Source organism: Neoarius graeffei, chromosome 15, assembly GCF_027579695.1.
Source record: "Neoarius graeffei isolate fNeoGra1 chromosome 15, fNeoGra1.pri, whole genome shotgun sequence".
Lineage (NCBI taxonomy): Eukaryota > Metazoa > Chordata > Actinopteri > Siluriformes > Ariidae > Neoarius > Neoarius graeffei.
The window spans coordinates 71205001-71227593 of NC_083583.1; the positions used below are offsets into that span (position 1 = coordinate 71205001).

Genomic DNA, 22593 nt, shown 5'->3' on the forward strand with positions numbered 1-22593 from the left:
GAGCATAAAAGGAGAGAGAGAGCAAAGAAAAGGGGCTCTGTCCCTGACCACACCACTTGAGTGAGTGAGTGAGTGAGTGAGTGAGTGAGTGAGTGAGTGAAAGAAAGCTGAAAAGCTAAATAAAGTGTTTGTGTAAACATCAACTCTAGCCTGCCATGCTTCTGTGCTCCACCCACAACAGGAATTGTTACAGCCTAGAATCACCATGAGATATACCCAGAGTGAGACTTGGTACTGTGTATGTGTACACATGAAAATATTAACAGAGGAGGGGATTGAGCACGCCTTGAGCTGAGACCTAGCATCTTTCCTCTGGGTCATATCCTTCCAGTTAATCAGATACTGAAGCTTTCACTCAGACAAGGGACTAGGAGTCACAGGCTTTAGTCTTTAGTGAGATAGTAGACCAATTGTTTTGGCCTTAACCACTTGCCTGAAGTGGTTGCAACAATGACATTAGGCACTTTGACTCAGGTTGCTGGTGGATAATCAGGGGAGTCCTAGAACAATGGGGTCCATCAATACTGAAATAGCAGACAAAATCACTGAACATCTTATCAGCACATCTATTGCAAATGTTTGTCTGGATAGGTACTGAGGTGGACTTGTCATATCTGAGCAAGGTGATTTGACCTGCTCGTGGGAGTACAGTGGTGCATTCTTGAGAGGACAAGTGAGCCTTACTTGGCTTACTTCCATGGATTCAGGTGGGCTGGTGATATGAATTTTGACTTTCTCAGTGAGTTTTCCTCTCCAATTTTGCAGTAGCTGATCTGGACAAATGGAAAGATCGATTAGATCCAGGTGTGTGATCAATAATCAGATGACTTTGAATGTGAAAGTGACTGTTTGTGAGGCTCAACCATGTTGTGATGCACGTTGTCATTAATAGCACTGAAAATCTGAGTTTGGAGTGGTCTCAAAATATGGCCACTCCGGACTACATTTCCCAAATGCCCCAGCACCCCTCATCTCCTAAATTCCAGGAAGTACACCTGTTTTCCATCATCCCACTAATCATCACTCTATATTAGCCCAGCATTCACAAACACTCACTGCAAAGTATCGTTCTGTGTCCCATACCTGGATATACTGAGCCTTCTGACTTTCTGCCCAACTTCTAGTGCTTTTTGACTTTGATTACATTTATTTCACTTTGATTCCTCACCTGCCTTTTGATATACTGTTTGCTGATCGACCGACCCTCGGCCAAACCTGACTACGTCTTCCATTTGCCGATTTAGTTACCAGTTAGCGATGCACCTGTTCTCCCCTGCGCCTGCATCTGTAAGTGCCTGCACTGTGACAGGATACTTCGCTGCTATGGATGCAGCAGAGGAAGTGAAGCAGACTGACCTCAATTCTCAGGGATGGTTGTTCGGAGAACATCAACAGATGATAAGTGAATTAAACACCAGAATGTCACAAATAACAGTTGTTGTTTCACAACCCTCCTGACATGCCCCTCATCCTCTGCTGGTGCAGCTGTGATGGCTCTTCGACCAGAAAAATTCTCCAGAGAGGTTTCTGAATACAAGGGCTTCCTGCTTCAATGGTCGTTATACTTCATGACCCTTACGGGAGCCACACAGGACCAAAAGATAGCCCAGTTCATCAATCTCCTTATTGGCAAGGCTAGGAAATGGACCAGCGCTGTTTGGGAGCATGGTGGTGAGCACACCACCTCCTAAATGATCGTTTCATTCAATTTTTCATGTGAGTGTTTGACCACTGGGCTGAGGGGGTAGAAGTGGGTGAAAAACTACTCACTATTCATCAGGGAGATAGGAGAGTACCTGAGTACACCCTAGAGTTCTGTACACTAGTGACAGGAAGTGGCTGGAATAAGCCAGCACTGAAGGTGACCTTCTGACAGGGGCTAAACTGAGAAGTGCTCATGGAGCTGACCTGCTGTGACAAACAGCCTACTCTTGACTCCCTTATTGACCTGTCAATCAGATTGGATCATCTGCTCAGTAACTGACCCTCACTACAGCATGACCCAGTCTGTGCACCTTCTCCCCAGTGCCCAACTCCCATGGAGATCTCCCATACCCACTTGCAATGCTCCAAAAGGGACTAAAAGCACCAAGACGGTTTTTGCTTTCACTGCGGTGAACCAGGCCATCTCCTAGCCAAGTGCCCAGTCCATTGACCTAATCCCAGACAGGAGGGTGCCCCCAGGAGAGAAACAAGCCCCGCCAATTGCACAATTAAATGTCATTATGCACAATCTATCAAACTGTCAGTATGGTAACCAAATGCAACCTCCTTGGCTAATTCTAACCATAAAACAAGAGGAGGCTTTGCTTTTTTGCTTTTTTTATTCAGTTGTATGTTGTGATACCCCACACACACACACACACACACACAAACAGCATTAAAACACAGTTTAAGTTTTCTGTACACTACAGAAAAATAAATAAAAACAACACTGGCCAAGATGCAAGTGTCATAGAGATGACAGTAATGAAACACATTCTTTGAAGTTTTCCACCATAAAATATTTGACACTTGTTATCTGATCCAGTCTCTTTTCCCACTGCACAAACAGCATTAAAACATGATTATGAAATAGAGTGCTATTATTTCAGAACCACGGACAGTGCTGTTTGTTAAGGGTGCATTGCCAAGAAATGTATTTCTTAAATTTGAACCTCATGATGTATGTGATATGATAATAAAAGTTAAGTTTTATTAACTTGATATGATAATAAAAGTTAAAATCATTAACACTCAAGGTACCTACCTTGCTAAGTACTTTGTTGATCTTTTGCCATTGCATTACATAGCCGAGTTTGTTTTCTTAACCAAAAAGCAGTTCAGGAATAAGATTGGATTTGAGAATGTGGCTTTGTAAGAAAAAAATCAAAACACCATAGAGACCCCAGCCGAGGCCAGAATACTCAGTAGCACAGAGCCTGAACTTAATCTGCTACTTCCACCAGCCAGAGAAGACATTACTCCAGCAGCAAGCAAGGTCGAACTGGGCCTACAGCCCCTAACCCCCCCACCCCCCGCCCCACCATTTCAACTGCTCCTGTCGATCTTGGGATAGTGGTGCCAGCCCAGGTGCACCACAATCCTACTCAATTCAGATATTTAACAATACCCAAAAATGCTTGTTTAACAGGAAGTGGTTTAATTGAAGGGGGTGGCTGGAATATTCAGTGGTTGCTGATGCTGCCTTTTACTTTCCATGTCGAAGTTTAGTATTGGCTCTAGTGCTAATGGTGACAAAAACTTTAATTGAACTGCATTCTCTAACTGGACATCTGTGACAGAAAGCACCAAAGGTTTTGCAGAACTTGCATCTAGCAGGGAATATTTGAAATGCAGTGCTCTCTGGAGGCAATACTGTGCTCATAGTACCACAGGAGATGAGGTCTCCACACTCAATCATGGGCAACTGGCAAGGAATTTCTTATATCTGTGTGGACTAATTATGTCTATGATGGAATACATGATGAAGAAAAGCAATGCCCTGGCCCAGGTCTTTAATGCCATCCCCAAACATGCTACCTACACATCACATGAAATTCAAATAAAAATAACTGCGCTCATGCATGAAATAGTGACCAGTGAAATAGTTGAGGAAATGGGGATAGCTGGTACATGTTGAAGGTGGAAAGGACAAAGGATAGAATTGGTTGCAAGAATATGTTAATTGTGCTCCGCTATCTAGACATGGATAATGAGACACACAAAAAGCTGCTGGCAATGGCCACTACAGAACACTGTGATGCATTACGTCTGACAAACCTGGTCTTTTCTGTGGTGGGAAAAGCAGGCCTGAGCACAGAAAAGATCCTCAACCAATGTACAGAAAATATTACAGGAGAAAGCTGAATGAGAATCCCATATGTGCAAAGTTTCAACCATCATCTATGTCTAGTGCACATAATGCCATGTCCAGCGAGCATGCACTATAAGCCTTTTTTGAAGTGTGACATACTTTACCGGTTTTTGAAAAAGCCAACTGTGACTGCAGAGTACACAGGAGAACATCTGAAAAGGTTACTGGACAAAGTTGGACTGGTCAAATGGCGACTGTGTCAGTCATTGTTTACAGTTTTGATGCTATTGTCCAATTCCTCATGGATTGACAGCAGTGGGCTTCAGCTCACAGAATTGAAACTAGAGGCAGCATGGCTCCTAAAAGCAATCAGTGACACCCATATCAGGTTTACTGTAGTTATGGTCCAAATCCTACAGTGTTACAAAATTAAAAAAAAAAAATCTACACTCAAGTGAAGGTTGTAAAAAGTAGGTTCAATTATATAGAGAAGCTCAGGTATGACTTGGAGTTCCAAGTCATTTGGGCTCAGTATACCACTGGCTCATCTGTTACTTCAGAAGCAGTAGTAGATCCTCTATCAAGTAAGATAATGCTCCAAGTCCCTACACAGCTGAAGCAGTACATGGTGGCGAGCACTGTAAACCACTGGCAGCAGCAGGACAGAGGAACTGGCATAAAGCAAGCAACTATTCTTTCAGCATCCTGGACAGCGTCACTTGGGAAGATGCTTTATTATTATGCTTTATGCTTTATGTTCTATTATTATTATGCTTTATTACTGCATTGTACAGTAAAAATTGCAAGTGTACAGTACAGTAGTACAAATTGGCAAGTGTACAGTACTGTCTCATCCAAAAAATTATATTTGATGAGAAGTTTTTCCAGGCTTCTATAGTTACTGGTCAAGCTTTATTTAGTCATGCAGTAGAATGTTCAAGATTAACAACACTAATAAGGCTATGGATCCAAAATGACTTCATACAAATATCAGGAGTAAACCAGTGTTTAATAATTGTTTTCTTTGCAGATGTAAACCTAGCAAAAAAAAATTTATATATTGAATTTGTTTTAGAGTATTATCAGTGTTATCATTAAGCAGGCAAAAAACAGGATTAGGAATAAAAGAAATTTCAAGCAGATCTGATAAAACAGAGTTTACATGAGTCCAAAAAGTAGAAATGACTGGACACAACCAAAACATGCTTGACACTTTTTACAGTCTGAAATGGTCTGCTCTACTGAAGACAAATGGACCCCTGCTGCTATCCTGCAGTGCTACACTGGGACTCTCATCACCATGCCAAGCATTCTTACTACACCAAAACATGGAGTGACTTTTGGGACATCTTCAGCAATGTGTGAGAACACATTTTCAATGCTAATCTTCAGTCAGCAAAGATGAAGGATGGTACACCCAAGAAAAGCTCATGAGTCAACTGCCATTTTCAGTAAGAAGGATCACTTCCTCAGGAAGTTCAACAACCAAACACGGAGACTGCAAATGCACCACAACAGACACAGTAGCCATTCTGCTCTCCTCCTCCATCAACTACTCAAAAGTCTTTAGTGGAGGGTCTGGCTATGTAAACATAAAGAAGAAGTTGTCCAGAAGAGCCAAAAGAAATAGTAAAAGAACTGCAAGTATTCATTTCGATTACTGAGATTAAGGAAGAGGTTAGGTTTATGTATAGTCTAGAATTAATTAGCTGCATAAATAGAAGAAGAACAACAACAAAAATTGATTCATCACACACTTGTGAAATTCCTCTATGCATTTAACCCATCTGAAGTAGTGAACACACACATGCACAATGAGTGCACACACATACCCAGAACAGTGGGCAGCCATGCTAACAGCACCCGGGGAGCAGTTGGGAGTTAGGTGCCTCACTCAAGGGCACCTCAGCCCAAAGCTGTCCTATATTAACCTAACTGCATGTCTTTGAACTGTGGGGGAAACTGGAGCATCCAGAGGAACGCAGACATGGGGAGAACATGCAAACTCCACACAGAAAAGCCCTGGCTGGCCGCTGGGCTCGAATCCAGAACCTTCTTGCTGTGAGGCGACCATGCTAACCACTTACACCACCATGCCGCCCCAAATAATTATATCAGCATAACAGAAAGAGAGAGTGAGGCCCTGTGATGAGCTGGCATCCAATCCAGGGTGTAATCCTGCCTTGCCCCACTTTCTGGATACTCTTTCCTCTATTCCTGAGAGGACGTAATTCTCCAAATCATGTTTCAAAGTCACCTCTTTGGCATCCCACCTACTTTACCTAAATAGTAGCACAAAGTTTTATAGAATATAACCATATTTTGACAGCATACATATGACAGCTGTGGCAGCGGTGGCGTGGCCAAGCAGCAGTCTGTGAATGGAGGGCGGGGTCGGGGAAGGTAAGTGGCTAAGTCATTCCACCTGCTGTCAATTAATGTGTGTGTGTGTGTGTGTGTGTGTGTGTGTGTGTGTGTGTGTGTGTGTGTGTGTGTGTGTGTGTGTGTGTGTTACAGGGATGGAGCATAAAAGGAGAGAGCAGAGAATGGGACTCTCTCCCTGACCACAATGCATGTGTGAGTGAATGAATGAGTGAGTGACTGGAAAGCAAGCTGAAAAGCTGAATAAAGTGGTTTGTGTAAACATCAACTCTCGCCTGCCGTGCTACTGTGCTCCACCCACATCAGGAACTGCTACAGTGGTGCGGAAACCCAGGAACACAGAAGAGAACCACCCCATGGAGTCCTACCCATTTGAAGAGCTCATCCTTGCCCTCACTACCGCCCAGCAGAACCAGAATCAAGCTCTGATCACCCTCCGAGAGGACCAGGAGCAACGCTTCGAAGCCTTGATGCTGGCCCAACAGGAAGATCGCCAGGCGTTCTGGCACCTGCTCATGTCAGCAGGGGTGTCGGCCACTGCTGCTGCTACCCTCATGAAGATGGGACCGCAGGATGATCCAGAAGTGTTCCTCGCCCTCTTCAAGCAAGCAGCCGAGGTGTGGGGGTGGCCACTGGAGCAGAGTGCGGTGTGCCGCCCCCTGCTCCTGACTGGCAAGGCACAGCTCGCAGCACAGCAGCTCCCTGCTGGCAGCCGACTGATTTATGCAGACCTGAGGAAAGCCATCCTGCAGCAGCTCAACCGCTCCCCGGAACAACATCACCAGTGCTTCCGGACGCTGGCATTGGAGGAGGTTGGCCAGCCATTTGCATTTGGCCAGCAACTCCGGGACACCTGGTGGCAGTGGCTGAGAGCGGAAAACTACGATGCCGACGAGATCATCGATCTGGTGGCACTGGAACAGTTTATTTCTCGACTTCCGGAAGGAACGGCAGAATGGGTCCAGTGTCATCGCCCAGCGTGGCTGGAATGAGCCATCGAGCTGGCAGAGGACCATCTGGAGGCGGCTCTGATGGCAGGCAGACAAGGCATCTCCCCTCACTTCTCTTCTCTCTCTCTCTTTCCCCCATCTCTTGTGTCCCTCTCCACCCCATTCCCCTGCCACGGAGATAGCAGCTAGCTCCTCCCCAGCTGGCCCGTTGCAACTGTGGTGTCCTCCTACCTCAAGTCAAGTCAAGTCAAGTTTATTTGTATATCACTTTTAACAATAAACATTGTCGCAAAGCAGCTTTACAGAATTTGAATGACTTAAAATATGAGCTAATTTTATCCCTAATCTATCCCCAGTGAGCATACCTGTGGTGATGGTGGCAAGGAAAAACTCCATCAGACGACATGAGGAAGAAGCCTCAAGAGGAACCAGACTCAAAAGGAAACCCATCCTCATTTGGGCAACAACAGACAACATGACTTAAACATTAACAGTCCTAACATAAAGTCAGCTTCATTGATGCTATAAACCCCCCACCAATGGAAACCCAAGCACAAAACAGTTCACAACAACCGCAGTCCCAAAGTCAGCAAGTCAACTGCACTCCTAAAGTCAGCAAGTCAACTGCAGTCCTAAAGTCAGCAAGTCAACTGCAGTCACCAGCCACAAAAGCACCACTGCAAAAGTCCAGAGTGTCCTCCAGGCGCGACCCCCAACTGTCCACATGGGGCCACCCTCCATCTCCCTCTTCCATGTCTGTGTTGTCTCCTCCTCATTTGAGTGACACCCATAACACCAGTGCAGAGGGAAAGTCTGAGCCGGTGTGTTGGCTCGGCAGGGAACCAGAACATCTCTAGAGTCAGAGCTCCGCAAGGGAGGTGGTTGCTGTAATCCTGATCCCTGACATGCCAGAAACCGCCCCCGATCAGGCCGGAAAGTATTGCATACCGGTGAGTATTCAAGGGGATACATATCATGCTTTGGTGGATTCCAGTTGTAATCATACCTCAATTCACCAACACCTAGTGCAAGGTGAGGCATTAGGGGGAGCACAAGTGGTGAAAGTGTTGTGTGTGCATGGGGATGTTCACCATTACCCTCTAGTGTCTGTCCATATTCTATTCCAGGGCCAAATGCATAGAGTAAAGGTGGCGGTTAGTCCTCGTCTCACCCCCTCGTTGATTTTGGGTACTGATTGGCCAGGGTTTAAAAAATGAATGGAATATTTAACACGTAGTGGGTCCTGCACTAGTAGGTCAAGGGAAGATCCCGGTGTGGCATTGGCTTGAGAAGCTGTCACAGAGCCATCTACGTCAACACCGCATCAGAGTGAGGAGCAGCCCGCTCCTCCTCCGTCTCTCAGGGATATCCTTGGGGATTTCCCGTTAGAGCAGTCACGAGATGAGACTCTGCGGCATGCATTTGACCAAGTGAGAGTAATTGATGGTCAAACTCTTCAGCCAAGTGCAGCATCGATCTTCCCTTATTTTGCTATTATTAAAGATAGATTGTACCGAGTGATGCAGAACACTCAAACTAATGAACAAGTAACCCAGTTGTTAATCCCAAAGATCCGTCGGGAACTTGTATTCCATGCAGCTCATTTTATTCCCATGGCTGGACACTAAGGGCAAGGCAAAACACTAGCCCAAATAATGGCCCAGTTCTATTGGCCAGGGATTCGCAGGGATGTCTGTCAGTGGTGTGCGACATGCCGTGAATGCCAATTAGTAAATCCCGCGGTCACTCCAAAAGCGCCATTGCGTCCTCTTCCTCTAATCGAGACTCCGTTTGAGGAAATTGGGATGGATCTCGTGGGGCCATTAGATTGGTCAGCTCAGGGATATCCCTTTATTTTAGTTCTGGTGGACTTTGCAACGCAATATCCGGAAGCAGTGCCTCTCCACAATATCTCAGCACTCTTTTTTTTGTGAAGTGCTCTTCTGATTTATCTCCTGGGTCGGGATTCCAAAAGAAAGCCTGACAGGCCAAGGCACTTTGTTTATGTCACGCACACTGTGCAAACTGTATGGGTTACTGGGGATTAAGTCTATCCTCACCAGTGTCTATCACCCACAAACAGATGGCTTAGTTGAGTGATTTAACCAAACACTCAAAAACATAATCCGGAAATTCATAAGTGAAGATGCACATAATTGGGATAAGTGGCTTGAGCCCCTGTTATTCGCAGTACGAGAGGTCCCCCAAGCCTACACGGGGTTTTCTCCCTTTGAATTATTATATAGGCGTAAGCCATGTGGCATTCTGGCTGTGATTGAAGAAAATTGGGAGGCAGGACCTTCACCTAGTAAAAACGAAATCCAGTACATTCTTGACCTGCGTGCAAAACTCCACACCCTCACGCACCTAACCCAGGAGAATTTGCGGCAGGCACAAGAATATCAAAGCCAGCTGTATGACAGGGGCATGCACCTTAGAGAGTTCATGCTGGGAGACAGAGTGCTCATATTATTGCCCACGTCGAGCTGCAAATTAGTCACCAAGTGGTAAGGGCCCTTCGAGGTCACACGGCAAGTCGAGGACGTCGACTATGAGGTGAGACGAACGGATAGGGGTGGGGCACTGCAAATCTACCAGCTCAACCTTTTAAAATGCTGGAATGAGGGGGTCCCTATGGTGTTGGCGTCAGTAGTCCTGGAGAAGGCAGAGCTGGGGCCTTGTGGAGACCACCTCTCACTGGCCCAACTCACGGAGGTAGCCAAGTTGCAAAAGGAATTTTCTGACATGTTCTTGCCCCTTCCTGGTCGTACCCACCTCATAGAACACCACATCGAAACGCCCCCGGGGGAGGTAGTGCGTAGCCGCCCTTACCGCTTGCCCAAACACAAGAAAAAGGTGGTTCAGGACAAACTCAAGGCCATGCTCGAAATGGGCATAATCGAGGAGTCCCACAGTGACTGGAGCACCCCAGTGGTCCTGATTCCCAAGACCACGGTCCAGTTCTGTGTGGACTATAGAAACGTCAACACGGTGTCTAAATTTGACGCATACCCAATGCCTCGCATTGATGAGTTGCTTGATCGGTTAGGCGCTGCTCGCTTTTATTCGACACTGGAGCTAACAAAGGGATATTGGCAGATCCCCTTGACTCCTCTATCCTGAGAGAAAACGGCCTTTTCCACACCGTTTAGTTTACACCAATTCGTCACGTTCCCTTTTGGGGCGCCCGCTATGTTCCAGCAGCTTATGGACAGGGTCCTCCACTTCTTGCTGCCTACGCGGCCACCTATCTAGATGACATACAGATCTACAGTCATGATTGGTCGCGGCACTTGAAACACCTGAGGGCCATTTTAAAGTTGCTGAGGCGAGTGGGCCTCACAGCTAACCCAAAAAAGTGTGCGATTGGGCGGGTGGAAGTATGGTATCTGGGGTTCGACTTGGGCAATGGGCAGGTGCATCCCCAAATTAACAAGATTGCAGCGATTGCGGCCTGCCCGAGGTCCAAGACCAAAAAGGACGTGAGACGGTTCTTGGGGCTGGCTGGCTATTATCATAAGTTTCTACCTAATTACTCGGATGTCACCAGACCGCTAACTGATCTTACTAAAAAGGGGGCTCCAGATCCGGTCCAGTGGACGGAACAGTGCCAACAGGCCTTCTCTGAGGTAAAAACTGCACTGTGTGGAGGGCCACTTTTACACTCCCCTGACTTCTCTCTCCCCTTTATTTTGCAGACTGATGCATCGGACAGAGGGCTGGGGGCTGTTTTGTCCCAGGAGGTGGAGGTCAAGGAGCGCCCCATGCTGTACATCAGCCGGAAACTGTCGATGCACGAAAACACGTGCAGCACAATTGAGAAGGAGTGTCTTGCCATCAAGTGGGCAGTCCTCTCCCTCTGCTACTACCTGCTGGGGCACCCTTTCACTCTCTGTTCAGACCACGCGCCCCTCCAGTGGCTCCACCGCATGAAGGATTCCAATGCGCGGATCACCTGTTGGTTCTCGCCCTCCAGCCATTGAAGTTCGAGGTGATCCACAGGCCGAGGGGCACAGATGGTGGTGGCGTAGTTCCTGTCCTGTTGGGGGGAGCAGGGAGTCAGCTTCAAGCCGGACGGCTCCCCGGCCTGCATCGGGCGGTGGGGGTATGTGGCAGCGGGGGCATGGCCAAGCAGCAGTCTGGGAATGGAGGGCAGGGTCGGGGAAGGTAAGTGGCTAAGTCATTCCACCTGCTGTCAATTAGTGTGTGTGTGTGTGTGTGTGTGTGTGTGTGTGTGTGTGTGTGTGTGTGTGTGTGTGTGTGTGTGTGTGTGTGTGTTAGTTACAGGGATGGAGCATAAAAGGAGAGAGAGAGCAGAGAAAGGGGCTCTCTCCCCGACCACAACACGTGAGTGAGTGAGTGAGTGAGTGAGTGAGTGAGTGAGTGAGTGAGTGAGTGAGTGGAAAGCAAGCTGAAAAGCTGAATAAAGTGGTTTGTGTAAACATCAACTCTCACCTGCCGTGCTTCTGTGCTCAACCCACATCAGGAACTGCTACAACAGCCTACGTTTTCTTTGATTTAAATACTGTGCATTCTGTTTATCACTCTTGATTCCTGTCTGGACTAATTAGATGGTAGCTACTGTTAACAGAATAATTCTAATTATCCAAAGGTCAGTCCATTGACAGGGTTAGAGGATTAAAAAGCAAATGTGCAAGCAGCTGTTCAGCCGCTGATATAAAAAGAACTATTATTCATTATTTGCATCGTATTACATCTAAAATGTATTACATTGAAATGTATCAGAACATCAGTTATACCCAAAATAAAAATTTAAAGTGATAAATACATCATAAAATCTGTTCATTCAAGTATTAAATCTCATCTCATCATCTCTAGCCGCTTTATCCTTCTACAGGGTCGCAGGCAAGCTGGAGCCTATCCCAGCTGACTACGGGCGAAAGGCGGAGTACACCCTGGACAAGTCGCCAGGTCATCACAGGGTTGACAAATAGACACAGACAACCATTCACACCTATGGTCAATTTAGAGTCACCAGTTAACCTAACCTGCATGTCTTTGGACTGTGGGGGAAACCGGAGCACCCGGAGGAAACCCACGCGGACAACATGCAAACTCCACACAGAAAGGCCCTCGCCGGCCCCGGGGCTCGAACCCAGGACCTTCTTGCTGTGAGGCGACAGCGCTAACCACTACACCACCGTGCCGCCGTATTAAATCATATTCCTAATTAAATAAATAAATAATGATGATGATAAAATATATATTTACCAAATAACATAAATTAAGGCAATTTTGCCACAGGTAATTTTCATAAATCTTCCTAAATAGCTTAAAGATCTCTTCCCATTTTTTCTGACTGCAGAGCCGCAGTTTTACAGCCCAGCAGTTTTACAAAAGCAGTTTCAGGCCAGGAGCATTCAGCACGTTTGCTGACAATTTCTTTGATTTATCTTAACAACTGTTAGGCTAATCAACATTTCAGTCATTTTAGGCTTAGGGTTAGGCTTTTGGGGTTGTAGAGTTAGGTTAAGGTGGCTGCACATTGTTGATCCAGACAAACACTGACCAACTCCAAGCAGCACCAACTGCTGGATGTGTGGCTATCAGTGTGGCCATTAGCCTGTGTTTGTCAGATGGAGTTTTCTGAGTTTGGCATGCTCAGTTAGGTTTGGTTATTATTATTATTATTATTATTATTATTATTATTATTATTATTATTATTACCAAAAAGTATAAAATTAATTCATATTCTCATTTAATTTTGAGTATTGATTTGTGTAGACATTAAATTAAAGTATCATCAAACCTTTATACTGTGATACATATCATCGATGTATTTAATGTGACATGGATATTGTGTATCATGGACATATTTTTGCCATTACCCACCACTACTTGAAGATAATTGGCCTAAGTTTTGTTGGATTATAAAGGTTAACTTTATTTTGTGGCCTAAAAATACACTGATGGTTTCATTAGTTTATCGGTCTTGTGCACTCATGTATTTGTACATTGCTGTGCAAAAAATGTGTGTTCAGAAAGGATCCTTGCCTGTGAAAACCTGCTGAACACATTTATATTAATTATATATTCCTTTATGAAAACCTGAATACATTTATAGGCCTATTTCAAACAGTTTTCAGAATATTTTCATTTCCAATCTTTAGCCTGAAAGTTGTGCGAACTTGTGACACTTTTTTAGGCAACTAATTGCCTGTTTTTGAGTTGTACCAACATACAGTATTCAGATTGACAGGGAAGACATTAATGCTTGTGTATTCCATGACTAATTATGACCGACCAACCAACCAACCAACCAACAAACAAACAAACAAACAAACAAACAAACAAACAAACAAACAAATAAATAAAGCATTACAAATTATTTCTCACCAAAATCTTCATCGCATTTTTAACATTTAAAATTAACTATTTTATTTCAGTGTCAATGATGATGATGATGATGATTATTATTATTATTATTATTATTATATTTTTTTTATCATGGTTCAACGCATTGATCAGTGAAAAGATTGCCCAAAAGCCCTTTGCTACTGTGAGATATGACATTGTTTCGCGTTAATGTATGACCAGATTTAAGAGAAATTCAGTTTAATTGGTCTTTGTAAATCAGTTTATGAGTCGGGTCATTAGTCTTAAATTCAGGGTTGATAAGTACAGAAAAAGGAGGCTATTACATCTCCCTTTGTTAGAAGGCAGATGAAGAAATGCAATTTAAGCCTTTGATGCGCTGCTTCCAACCGGTTGACCTCTTTACACTCTTATTTAAAGGTCATTCTCTCCTATCGATCGGTTTGGCGAGTGAACTATGAATAGCGCAGGGATTGATCACATCAACGCCAGACTGGACAACACTGCTGGACCTTGTGGAGGTGTTTACCATCGCCCTATTCACGTGGCTATTGTTTGTGTCGATGTTGAAATACGCAGCGCTTACGTGGACGCTGAGTGTGAACAAACACTCCTGAGATACACCTACAACAATTCATTATCATGATTATATGAAACAGACATGTTGGATTAATTGTAAATAATTTATATTAAGGACAAACAATGTAAACCATAATCTACAAAATTAGTTTTACGTGTGTGGTGAAAATAGTCCTACTTGTCGTCCCTTTGACAAATAAAACATCTTAAAAACCAAAGGGGGGGGGGGGGGGGCGCCTATATCCTGGACAGCCCCAGGCGTTTTAATAAACAATGTTACTGTATAGGTTGATCTTCTTCTCTTCCTCTTCTTCTTTTTCCTTTTACATTAACCTGCATTTACAATACGCCATTACTGTGTTAGGTGGAAGCAGTTGACTAAATAAGGATATTTTCTCCTGAATTCATTGCTTCACGATTCATTGTTTGAATCTCAGATATTTCCATATAATCACACCATCTCAGTCATTTAGACATACTGCACTTTCAGCTCTTACCGAAGCCTGTTTTCACAAAAAGAAAAAAAAAAAGGGATTCCAAATCTTAAATAATCCAGATCTGGAAGTCTTATTTTGGGTAAACATGCTATATGTCGGTGTTATTTATTTTTTGATTCAAGCGTTGAAAATTGAAATAAATGCCATTGTTTTCTTACGTTTTAATTTGCTCCATTTAAATTTCCTGTTGGGCAAATAAAAACGAAATGTATTCCGTTTTTCTTTAACTAGAACAGAAATCACACAACACAATCCAGTTTGCTCTGGAGAGCCTCATGGGGAAGAGAGCTGAACTGGAATAATTGATAGATAGCCTGGCTGTCCTTATTGATCGCTGTATTGATCTGACCAAATACACTGAGATTAGACGTCGAACTCTGAATTGTTTTTTCAGAGTTAATACAATATTTAAATGCCTGTCTTGTCCTGCCTATTTTGGGATAAATTTATTTCTTGTTGTCTTAAGCATCAAATTGCTAAAACTTAATTTAATGCCATAGCAAAACATTTTTCGCATCGGTACGTTATATTCAGCACTTACAGGCTACTTGAGATTAACAACGGCATTGATTTCTGTGACTGTGATGAATCTGGAATAGTGATCTAATTTAAATGCATTGATTGATGCCACACTCAGTCCCCCTCTTGCCACGCGGCACCTGCGCACATGCGCATATTATAATACGCAAACAAACAAACAAACAAACAAACAAATAAAGCAAGCAAGCCTGCAAACCTAATTTGTTCCGTAATAGAGGTAATTTATTGCGCTTAAATGCGCAATATTGTTGTTGTTTTAAGTTGATTCAATTGCATTTTCAGTTGAATTAAATTATACTGGATGCCTACGCTGATGGGATGAAAATTTAATGTACTCAGACGGGTTAGCTCCATTATCCATTCATCATCCGTAACCGCCTTTTCTTACAAAGCCCCACAGTTATGGAACAGCCTTCCAAGTAGTGTTCAGGAATCAGACACAGTCACAGCGTTTAAGTCTAGTCTGAAAACATATCTGCTTAGTCAAGCCTTTTGTTAATGGTGTTTATGAGGTGAAGGTGTACGGTAGATCTGGAGGGTCCTCAGACATAGTGTTTTGGTAAACTGGGATGTATGGATGCTGTCAGTCCCCACTCCCTTGCTCACTCGAGTTTGTTGACGGTGTAGTGGCTGCTGCTTTATGTCCCGGGGCTCCCTCATGCCTGTTACCTTCTGGCTCTCCCCTTTTGGTTATGCTGTCATAGTTAGTTGCCGGAGTCCCTGCTTACTCAGTGCAAAATGTATACTGTTCCTACTTATTCAGGTGACACTGCCTAACAACCTGTGTTTTCTCTCTCTCTCTCTCCCCCCCCCCCCCCCCCCCCCCCAAAAAAAAAATCTGTCCCTCTGAGTTATATGTCGGTCCTGGGATCGAGAAGCTGACCTCTATTTTTTATAACATCAACGAAACTGACTTCATGTTAAAACTGTTAATATTATAGTCATACTGTCTGTTGTTGTCCAAATGAGGATGGGTTCCCTTTTGAGTCTGGTTCCTCTCGAGGTTTCTTCCTCATGTCGTCTGAGGGAGTTTTTCCTTGCCACCGTCAGGCTTGCTCATTAGGGATAAAATTAGCTCATGTTTTAAGTCGTTCAAATTGTGTAAAGCTGCTTTGCGACAATGTTTATTGTTAAAAGCACTATACAAATAAACGTGACTTGACTTGACCTGTTCTGCTCCTCGAACCTGCCTGATCCATCCTGGTCCCCTGTGTCTGGTTGGAGTCTTATCACATCGCTCCTGTGGAGGACGGCCCCATGTGGACAGTTGAAAGTCACACCTGGGGGACGCTCTGGAGACTTACAGTCATGTTTTTATGGCTGAGGACTACAGTTGACTTGCTAACTTTAGGACTGCAGTTGTCATGAACAGTTTTGCACTCAAGTTTCCATCAATGAAGAGTTTATAACATCAACGAAACTGACTTCATGTTAAAACTGTTAATGTTATAGTCATGCTGTCTGTTTTTGCCCAAATGAGGATGGGTTCCCTTTTGAGTCTGGTTCCTCTCGAGGTTTCTTCCTCATGTCGTCTGAGGGAGTTTTTCCTTGCCACCGTCGCCACAGGCTTGCTCATTAGGGATAGATTAGGGACAAAATTAGGTCATGTTTTAAGTCGTTCAAATTCTGTAAAGCTGCTTTGCGACAATGTTTATTGTTAAAAGCGCTATACACATAAACTTGACTATTATATTATATTATATTATATTATATTATATTATATTATATTATATTATATTATATTATATTATATTATATTATATTGAGGAAATAATCAATACAATTTAGTAAAAGCTCGGGTTTTAAATGCTGCTCACGATTATAATAAAATACAGATAAACAAAACTATATCGATTATATAACCCAATCTTTATTATGGGAGCTTTCCCCTGGCCTCAGAAGCTCAGACTATCAACTACATAAACAGCTTCTTGATTTAAATGGAGTGTTGAAAAGAGGGGAAAAAAGAAAAAAAACATCTCGAGGAACTATTAGCTTTAAGAGTGGCGACAGTTTTATGAATTGGACTGTTTATTAGCCTTTAAATTTTATTTACACGTTATTTACACGCACTACTTTGAATGCGCAAAGGAACAGTTTAAATTTCAGCAGTGGCTTTTCACCGATCTATCGAGTGGGAAAGGTGGAGCACGAGTTTTTGTGTAATCTCGTAAATATATGCTTTTTTCACATTCCTTCTATTCAGTAAATAAGAAAGAAAGGAATATAGTAATTTCAAATTGATTTTAAGGAGTTAAGGACTGTTTGCCATCATCTCCCAATATTCTGATGATTAGAAGGCAATAAGCAGTCACCTAAACAATTTTGCGAATACATTCCTTTTTATAGGCTGTATATGTAATATATTTTAAATCAATATAGAGCATTTAAGTTGACACAACAGAGTAAAGGCTTGTAGCATTGGAAAATTGAAGGAACGCTATTCTGAAATCAACAATTTTTGGATAGGCCGACAAGTTTTGGCGTCGGTAAAATATTTCCTGTATTACAGTTTCTGTATCTTTATCGTCTTGCAGATATGAACGTGTCATCACGAGCACCTTTACACACCTGCGAGTCTAAGGGCTGACATGCGCTGGAACTCAGGCTCTTGCAGCCACTTCCACATCCTCCTGAACGTCTCCCGTCCGGATTTTAGTTTACTCCACGGTTTAGGATTTCGCAGGAGATCAGATAGAGTACCTTGGGACCGAGACAATATCCGCTGGGCGAAGATAGCCTGCGGAATGCTGTACCGTTTCAGTTCGACCGTTACTCTCTGTGCCACCTCTTTCGTGTTGATCTCCTCTGCTTGGCTGGATCCGCCTGCGTGGGTGCCTCCGGCTTCGTGCCTGTCACTTTCCGATAGCATAGATCCACTAGAGTGCAACTGTGAGTGACCTGGGTGGTGTAGGCCGTTCAGAGTGGACATGATTCCGCTACCGTGGCCCCCCAAATCACCCCGACCTAGCATTGCCGCGTGAGTCTCGAAGTCTCCTGACGAAATCATCTTGTCATTGGAGAGGTGAGGACCAGGACCGTAAACTCCAAGAGGCTGCTGCGCGTTGTGCAAAGTACCTAAACCGCTGGACAGCGGCGAGAGCGGCTGCGCCATGCAGGACACGTCTTTGGGATAATGGGTGTACAGGTTGCCCATGGAGGCCAAGCCGCGGTCGTCGCGCATTAGCGTGAAGTTGCCGCTGACGTTTCCAGCGGTCAGGCGCTGGTGCGCGGGCTGGTGATGCGCGTGATGCGGATGCGGATGATGGTGATGTGCGAATTTTTCCGATACCGTAGATATTGAATGCAGATGCTGAAGCGGTGACAGAGTGGTGTACGTGCTACTGATGCTCATGCCAGAATCGCAGGACATAGTCATAGCTGTGGGAAAAGGAGCGGACAGCGAGTGGTCGCTGCGATATTCCCCAGCTCCGTCGAGTATCGAAGCCATGCTAGACACCATAGTGGATGATCGGCCGTGCACCAGGTTCCGGTGCGACAGCGTTTGTCTCGTGTGAGGAGAATTCATCGAATTGTCCGTTTGATGAGAATGTGAACCCATGTGAAGGTTCCCGATGTTCTCCATCCTAAGTTCCATGACTTGAAAAATGCCCACCGATCTCTCTCTCTCTCTCTCTCTCTCTCACACACACACACACACACACACGCTCTTCCTCTTCCACTGTCCCTCTTGTCTCACGCTGCAGCTAATAAATCCTGAACGAGCTCGAAGTACTGAATCCAGTTAATTCAGCATGATGCACGCTTCTTCGCAGCAGTACACGCTTATTTTACCTTCTGTGCCGCCTGTACTACTGGAAGTCAGGATTGTGCAGCGATTGTGTCTGTGTGAATATTAAAACTCACCCGAAGCCTCTGACGCCACCTGTCTGGCTTGGTGTCGAGCCACCTTTCAGGTTATGAGAAATTTTCTCAGTGTCATTGAACTAACCTAACTTTTTCTATCACTGAGCTTCAGCACACATTACAAGGATGCATACACGTACACACACCGTGAGAGGGTTGAGTTGGGGATTCCTTGGGTCATCGGTTTAACCTGATAAACCTGGCGCCAGCTTGAAATAGCTTATCTAAACGGTTAATTATTAATGGATTTCTACATCTCAATGAACTGTTTGTCAAATCCCTAGTGCATAAGATGAAATAACAAGGTACTTCACAATGGTTGCAATTACATGTGACACATGTAATTGTAACCATTGTGAAGTACCTTGTTATTTCATCTTATGCACTAGGGATTTGACAAACAGTTCAGTGAGATGTAGAAATCCACTCTGTCAGACCACTGACAGACCACACCACTCTGTCAGACAGTAGTCCATCAGTGGAAAAGGAAATGAAGAAAATTCCTTAACACGTTTGTATTGACAAAATTAATATAAAAAGTGTATGCTAACATACTGTATGTTAATATTAACTTTATTTATTTATTTGTTTGTTTGTTTGTTTGTTTGTTTGTTGCTTGCTAGGGCAGCTGTGTGTTATTGCACGCCTACATTACCACTGACATCACTGGCCTCTGCAAATTTGGTGTTACGTCGTCATTTTTTAAACAAGTATCATATATCCATTTTTAGATAAAAGCGAATTTTCAGTCTTTAATTATATTATTTCGACACATATCTTAGGAAATTTCTAATGAATATGGACTAGTCTATTACACAAGCTAAACTGAAGATTCAATTTATAAATAAGCCTAGACATTCGAGTAAAATGTGACTTCTTAAGTAATGATCTTACAATTGAGTTCTGGCAGAACCCTACTGTCATTCATATAGCTTTAAATATTTAGTCAAACAATTTGTAACTTTAATCTCTTTAGCTGTTGTTAATATTCTATACTGCTGTCAAGTCAAGTCAAGTTTATTTGTACAGCGCTTTTAACAACAAACATTGTCGCAAAGCAGCTTTACAGAATTTGAACGACTTAAAAAATGAGCTAATTTTATTTTTATATTTTTATATTTTTATTTTTGTGAACTCACAGCCCAGAACTGCTCTAAACTGTGCAGCAGGTTTGTGAGCTCTTTGAGAAACGGATGGTTTCCCGAAATGTCTTATCTTCGTATTCTTTAATAAACGAGCGTTTCCCGAAACCTTCCGTAATTAAAGTAGCCTGTAAACTTGGTCGTAAAATTAACGAGTAACGTGATCCGACAGTTCTTCACGAAGAAATTATTATTATTATTATTATTATTATTATTATTATTATTATTATTATTATTACCTGTTTTAAAAATAATTTTATATGAAGAGTACTCAAATTAAAAGTACTTACATTAAGTTAAAGATAAACTACGAACTATAATAATAATAATAATAATAACAACAACAACTATTATTATTATTATTATTATTATTATTATTATTATTATTATTATAGTTTATCTTTAACTCCGTATGCCTATTGTAATTTGTTCACTATACAGCATGAGAATGATAATGTAAATCAACTTTATGTTTAATGAAAGGTGCAATAGGCGTTTTTTTTAATATTACAAATAATCTGGAAGATATGTAAAATATGATAACATTAACAGATTAAGCGGTAGACTTTGCAAAGGCTTATTAACTCGGTGAAGAAGAAAAAAAAAACTCCTTCCGGTACGGAAAACTTGTTTGTGTTTAGAGGTAGTCTTTCTCTCGACATTGTGCCACGGGGGCGGAGCTTCGTGAACAGGGGCAGGATTGGGGGAGTGGGATCAAAGAGTAAAGAAACTATTCTCACGCATGTCAAACACACCTAACAATCAGAAACTTAATGTGAAAGAAAGAAAGAAAGAAAGAAAGAAAGAAAGAAAGAAAGAAAGAAAGAAAGAAAGAAAGAAAGAAAGAAAGAAAGAAAGAGCAGTCTTACCTAATTCCCCTTTAAGTCTGAATAAACTGTACAGGACAAATACATCTGTGAGATCTGTGATTTGAGGTCAGAAGGCAATTGGGGTGGCAGGGTTTATTTCAAGGGTGGCAGCTGTCACCCAAAGGCACCCTTTTGACATGCTAATAGAGATTAACAACAAGGTCCTCCTGGGTAAAATAATGACCCTATTTCTTTGGGTACAGGAGAATCCTGCAGAAAATGTGCCCTAACAGTGCTATGCCAGTGGGGAATTCAATCATAGAGAAATGCTGTGCAATCTATATACCTTTTCCCTATAGCCTGACTCTAAAACCCCATCTGCAGCTACCATATCCGTAATAAGTGTGCAGGTATGGGTGAGTGGCATAAAAAATAAATGTGAGTGACGTGTGCTGTTTTTACAGACAATTATGACCAAATTGCTGGGGAGTATAGTCTATTCCTTTTATTTTAGCCAACTGAAATGGTTGTATAGTGAATTTCCTTTGCTAAGTTTCTCACACAGGCCCTACAGTCTACATAGCTCTTTCCATCCACTCACAGTAAGGCCTTAGGAGAATACCGGAGGGGGGAAACTAACACTCCTGCCTAATTTAGAAGGCCAGGAGGACTGGACGGGAAATGGAAGAGGTGATTCTAAAATAAAGCAATATAAATTATACAAATGTGCAAAGACTAACTAGATAACTGTGTCACACAAAGAAAATATGTAACAAAGATAACCCCGTGCACTCAAAAGAAAACCTAAGTAGTGTTTAATGAATACAGAGTAACATTTTATAATTTATTTGTTTATTGGGCAAGATATTTGGTTCTGATATTGAAGGTCTGCTATGTTATAACCTCCACTTACTTTGCAAGAATTGCTCTGAATATAATTTTCCTCATAGCCTCAAACACGGTTCTTCCTTTTTTGTTTCTGCATGCCCTGCTGTTTAGAATATGGCACAGGCCCAACTTGGTATAATTTGCTATCTCTTTCAGACAAACGCCATTTCTGTTGTAAAGCTGTTGTTTACTCTGACGTCTATCGTCCACTATTTCTAATTCCTGATTATCCGTCTATTTTTTCCTGCATAAATAATTGATTAATTTATTAATTTTGCCTACGGACTGTGAATCGATTGTTTGATTCTCGCCTTGTGCTGCTTTTCGCTAAACTCGGGCTCGGTTCTTTAAACAAATAGCTTCTTATAGTAGTCGTTCGTTACATCTCTGATAGCAAAGACTTTTGGGGGAAACTCTCACAAAACTGACTCATACATAACATCTTTCTTTAAGTTTTTCGTTATTCACTGTATTAATCGTTATTGGGGAAACTCACCCCACATCGATTAGTCATTCTCCCCTTAGATAGATAGATAGATAGATAGATAGATAGATAGATAGATAGATAGATAGATAGATAGATAGATAGATAGATAGATAGATAATCATACCGTGCTCCTGGACAATTAATGGACCGTTACATCGGTTGTGAAAAATAAATGTTTCTCCAGATATATACTATATGGGCTATATATTGCGCAGTTAAAAGCAAATTAGACAACGAAGATTTTAAAGTAATCCAAACATGGTGATATATTAAATATTCGAAATATAAAATATGAAATCAATCAACTTGAAATCAAATGT

General features: G+C 42.7%; 1 protein-coding gene across 1 annotated transcript in view; it reads right to left on the reverse strand.

Moving 5' to 3' along the window:
- onecut3a (one cut homeobox 3a) overlaps positions 1-18678 on the reverse strand; it is a 35761-nt gene extending 17083 nt beyond the window's left edge. Inside the window, exon 1 of the mRNA XM_060940626.1 lies at positions 17652-18678. Within this exon, the coding sequence (XP_060796609.1) occupies positions 17652-18678 (1027 nt within the window). The remainder of the gene's footprint in view (positions 1-17651) is intronic.
- Positions 18679-22593: the final 3915 nt, after the last annotated feature.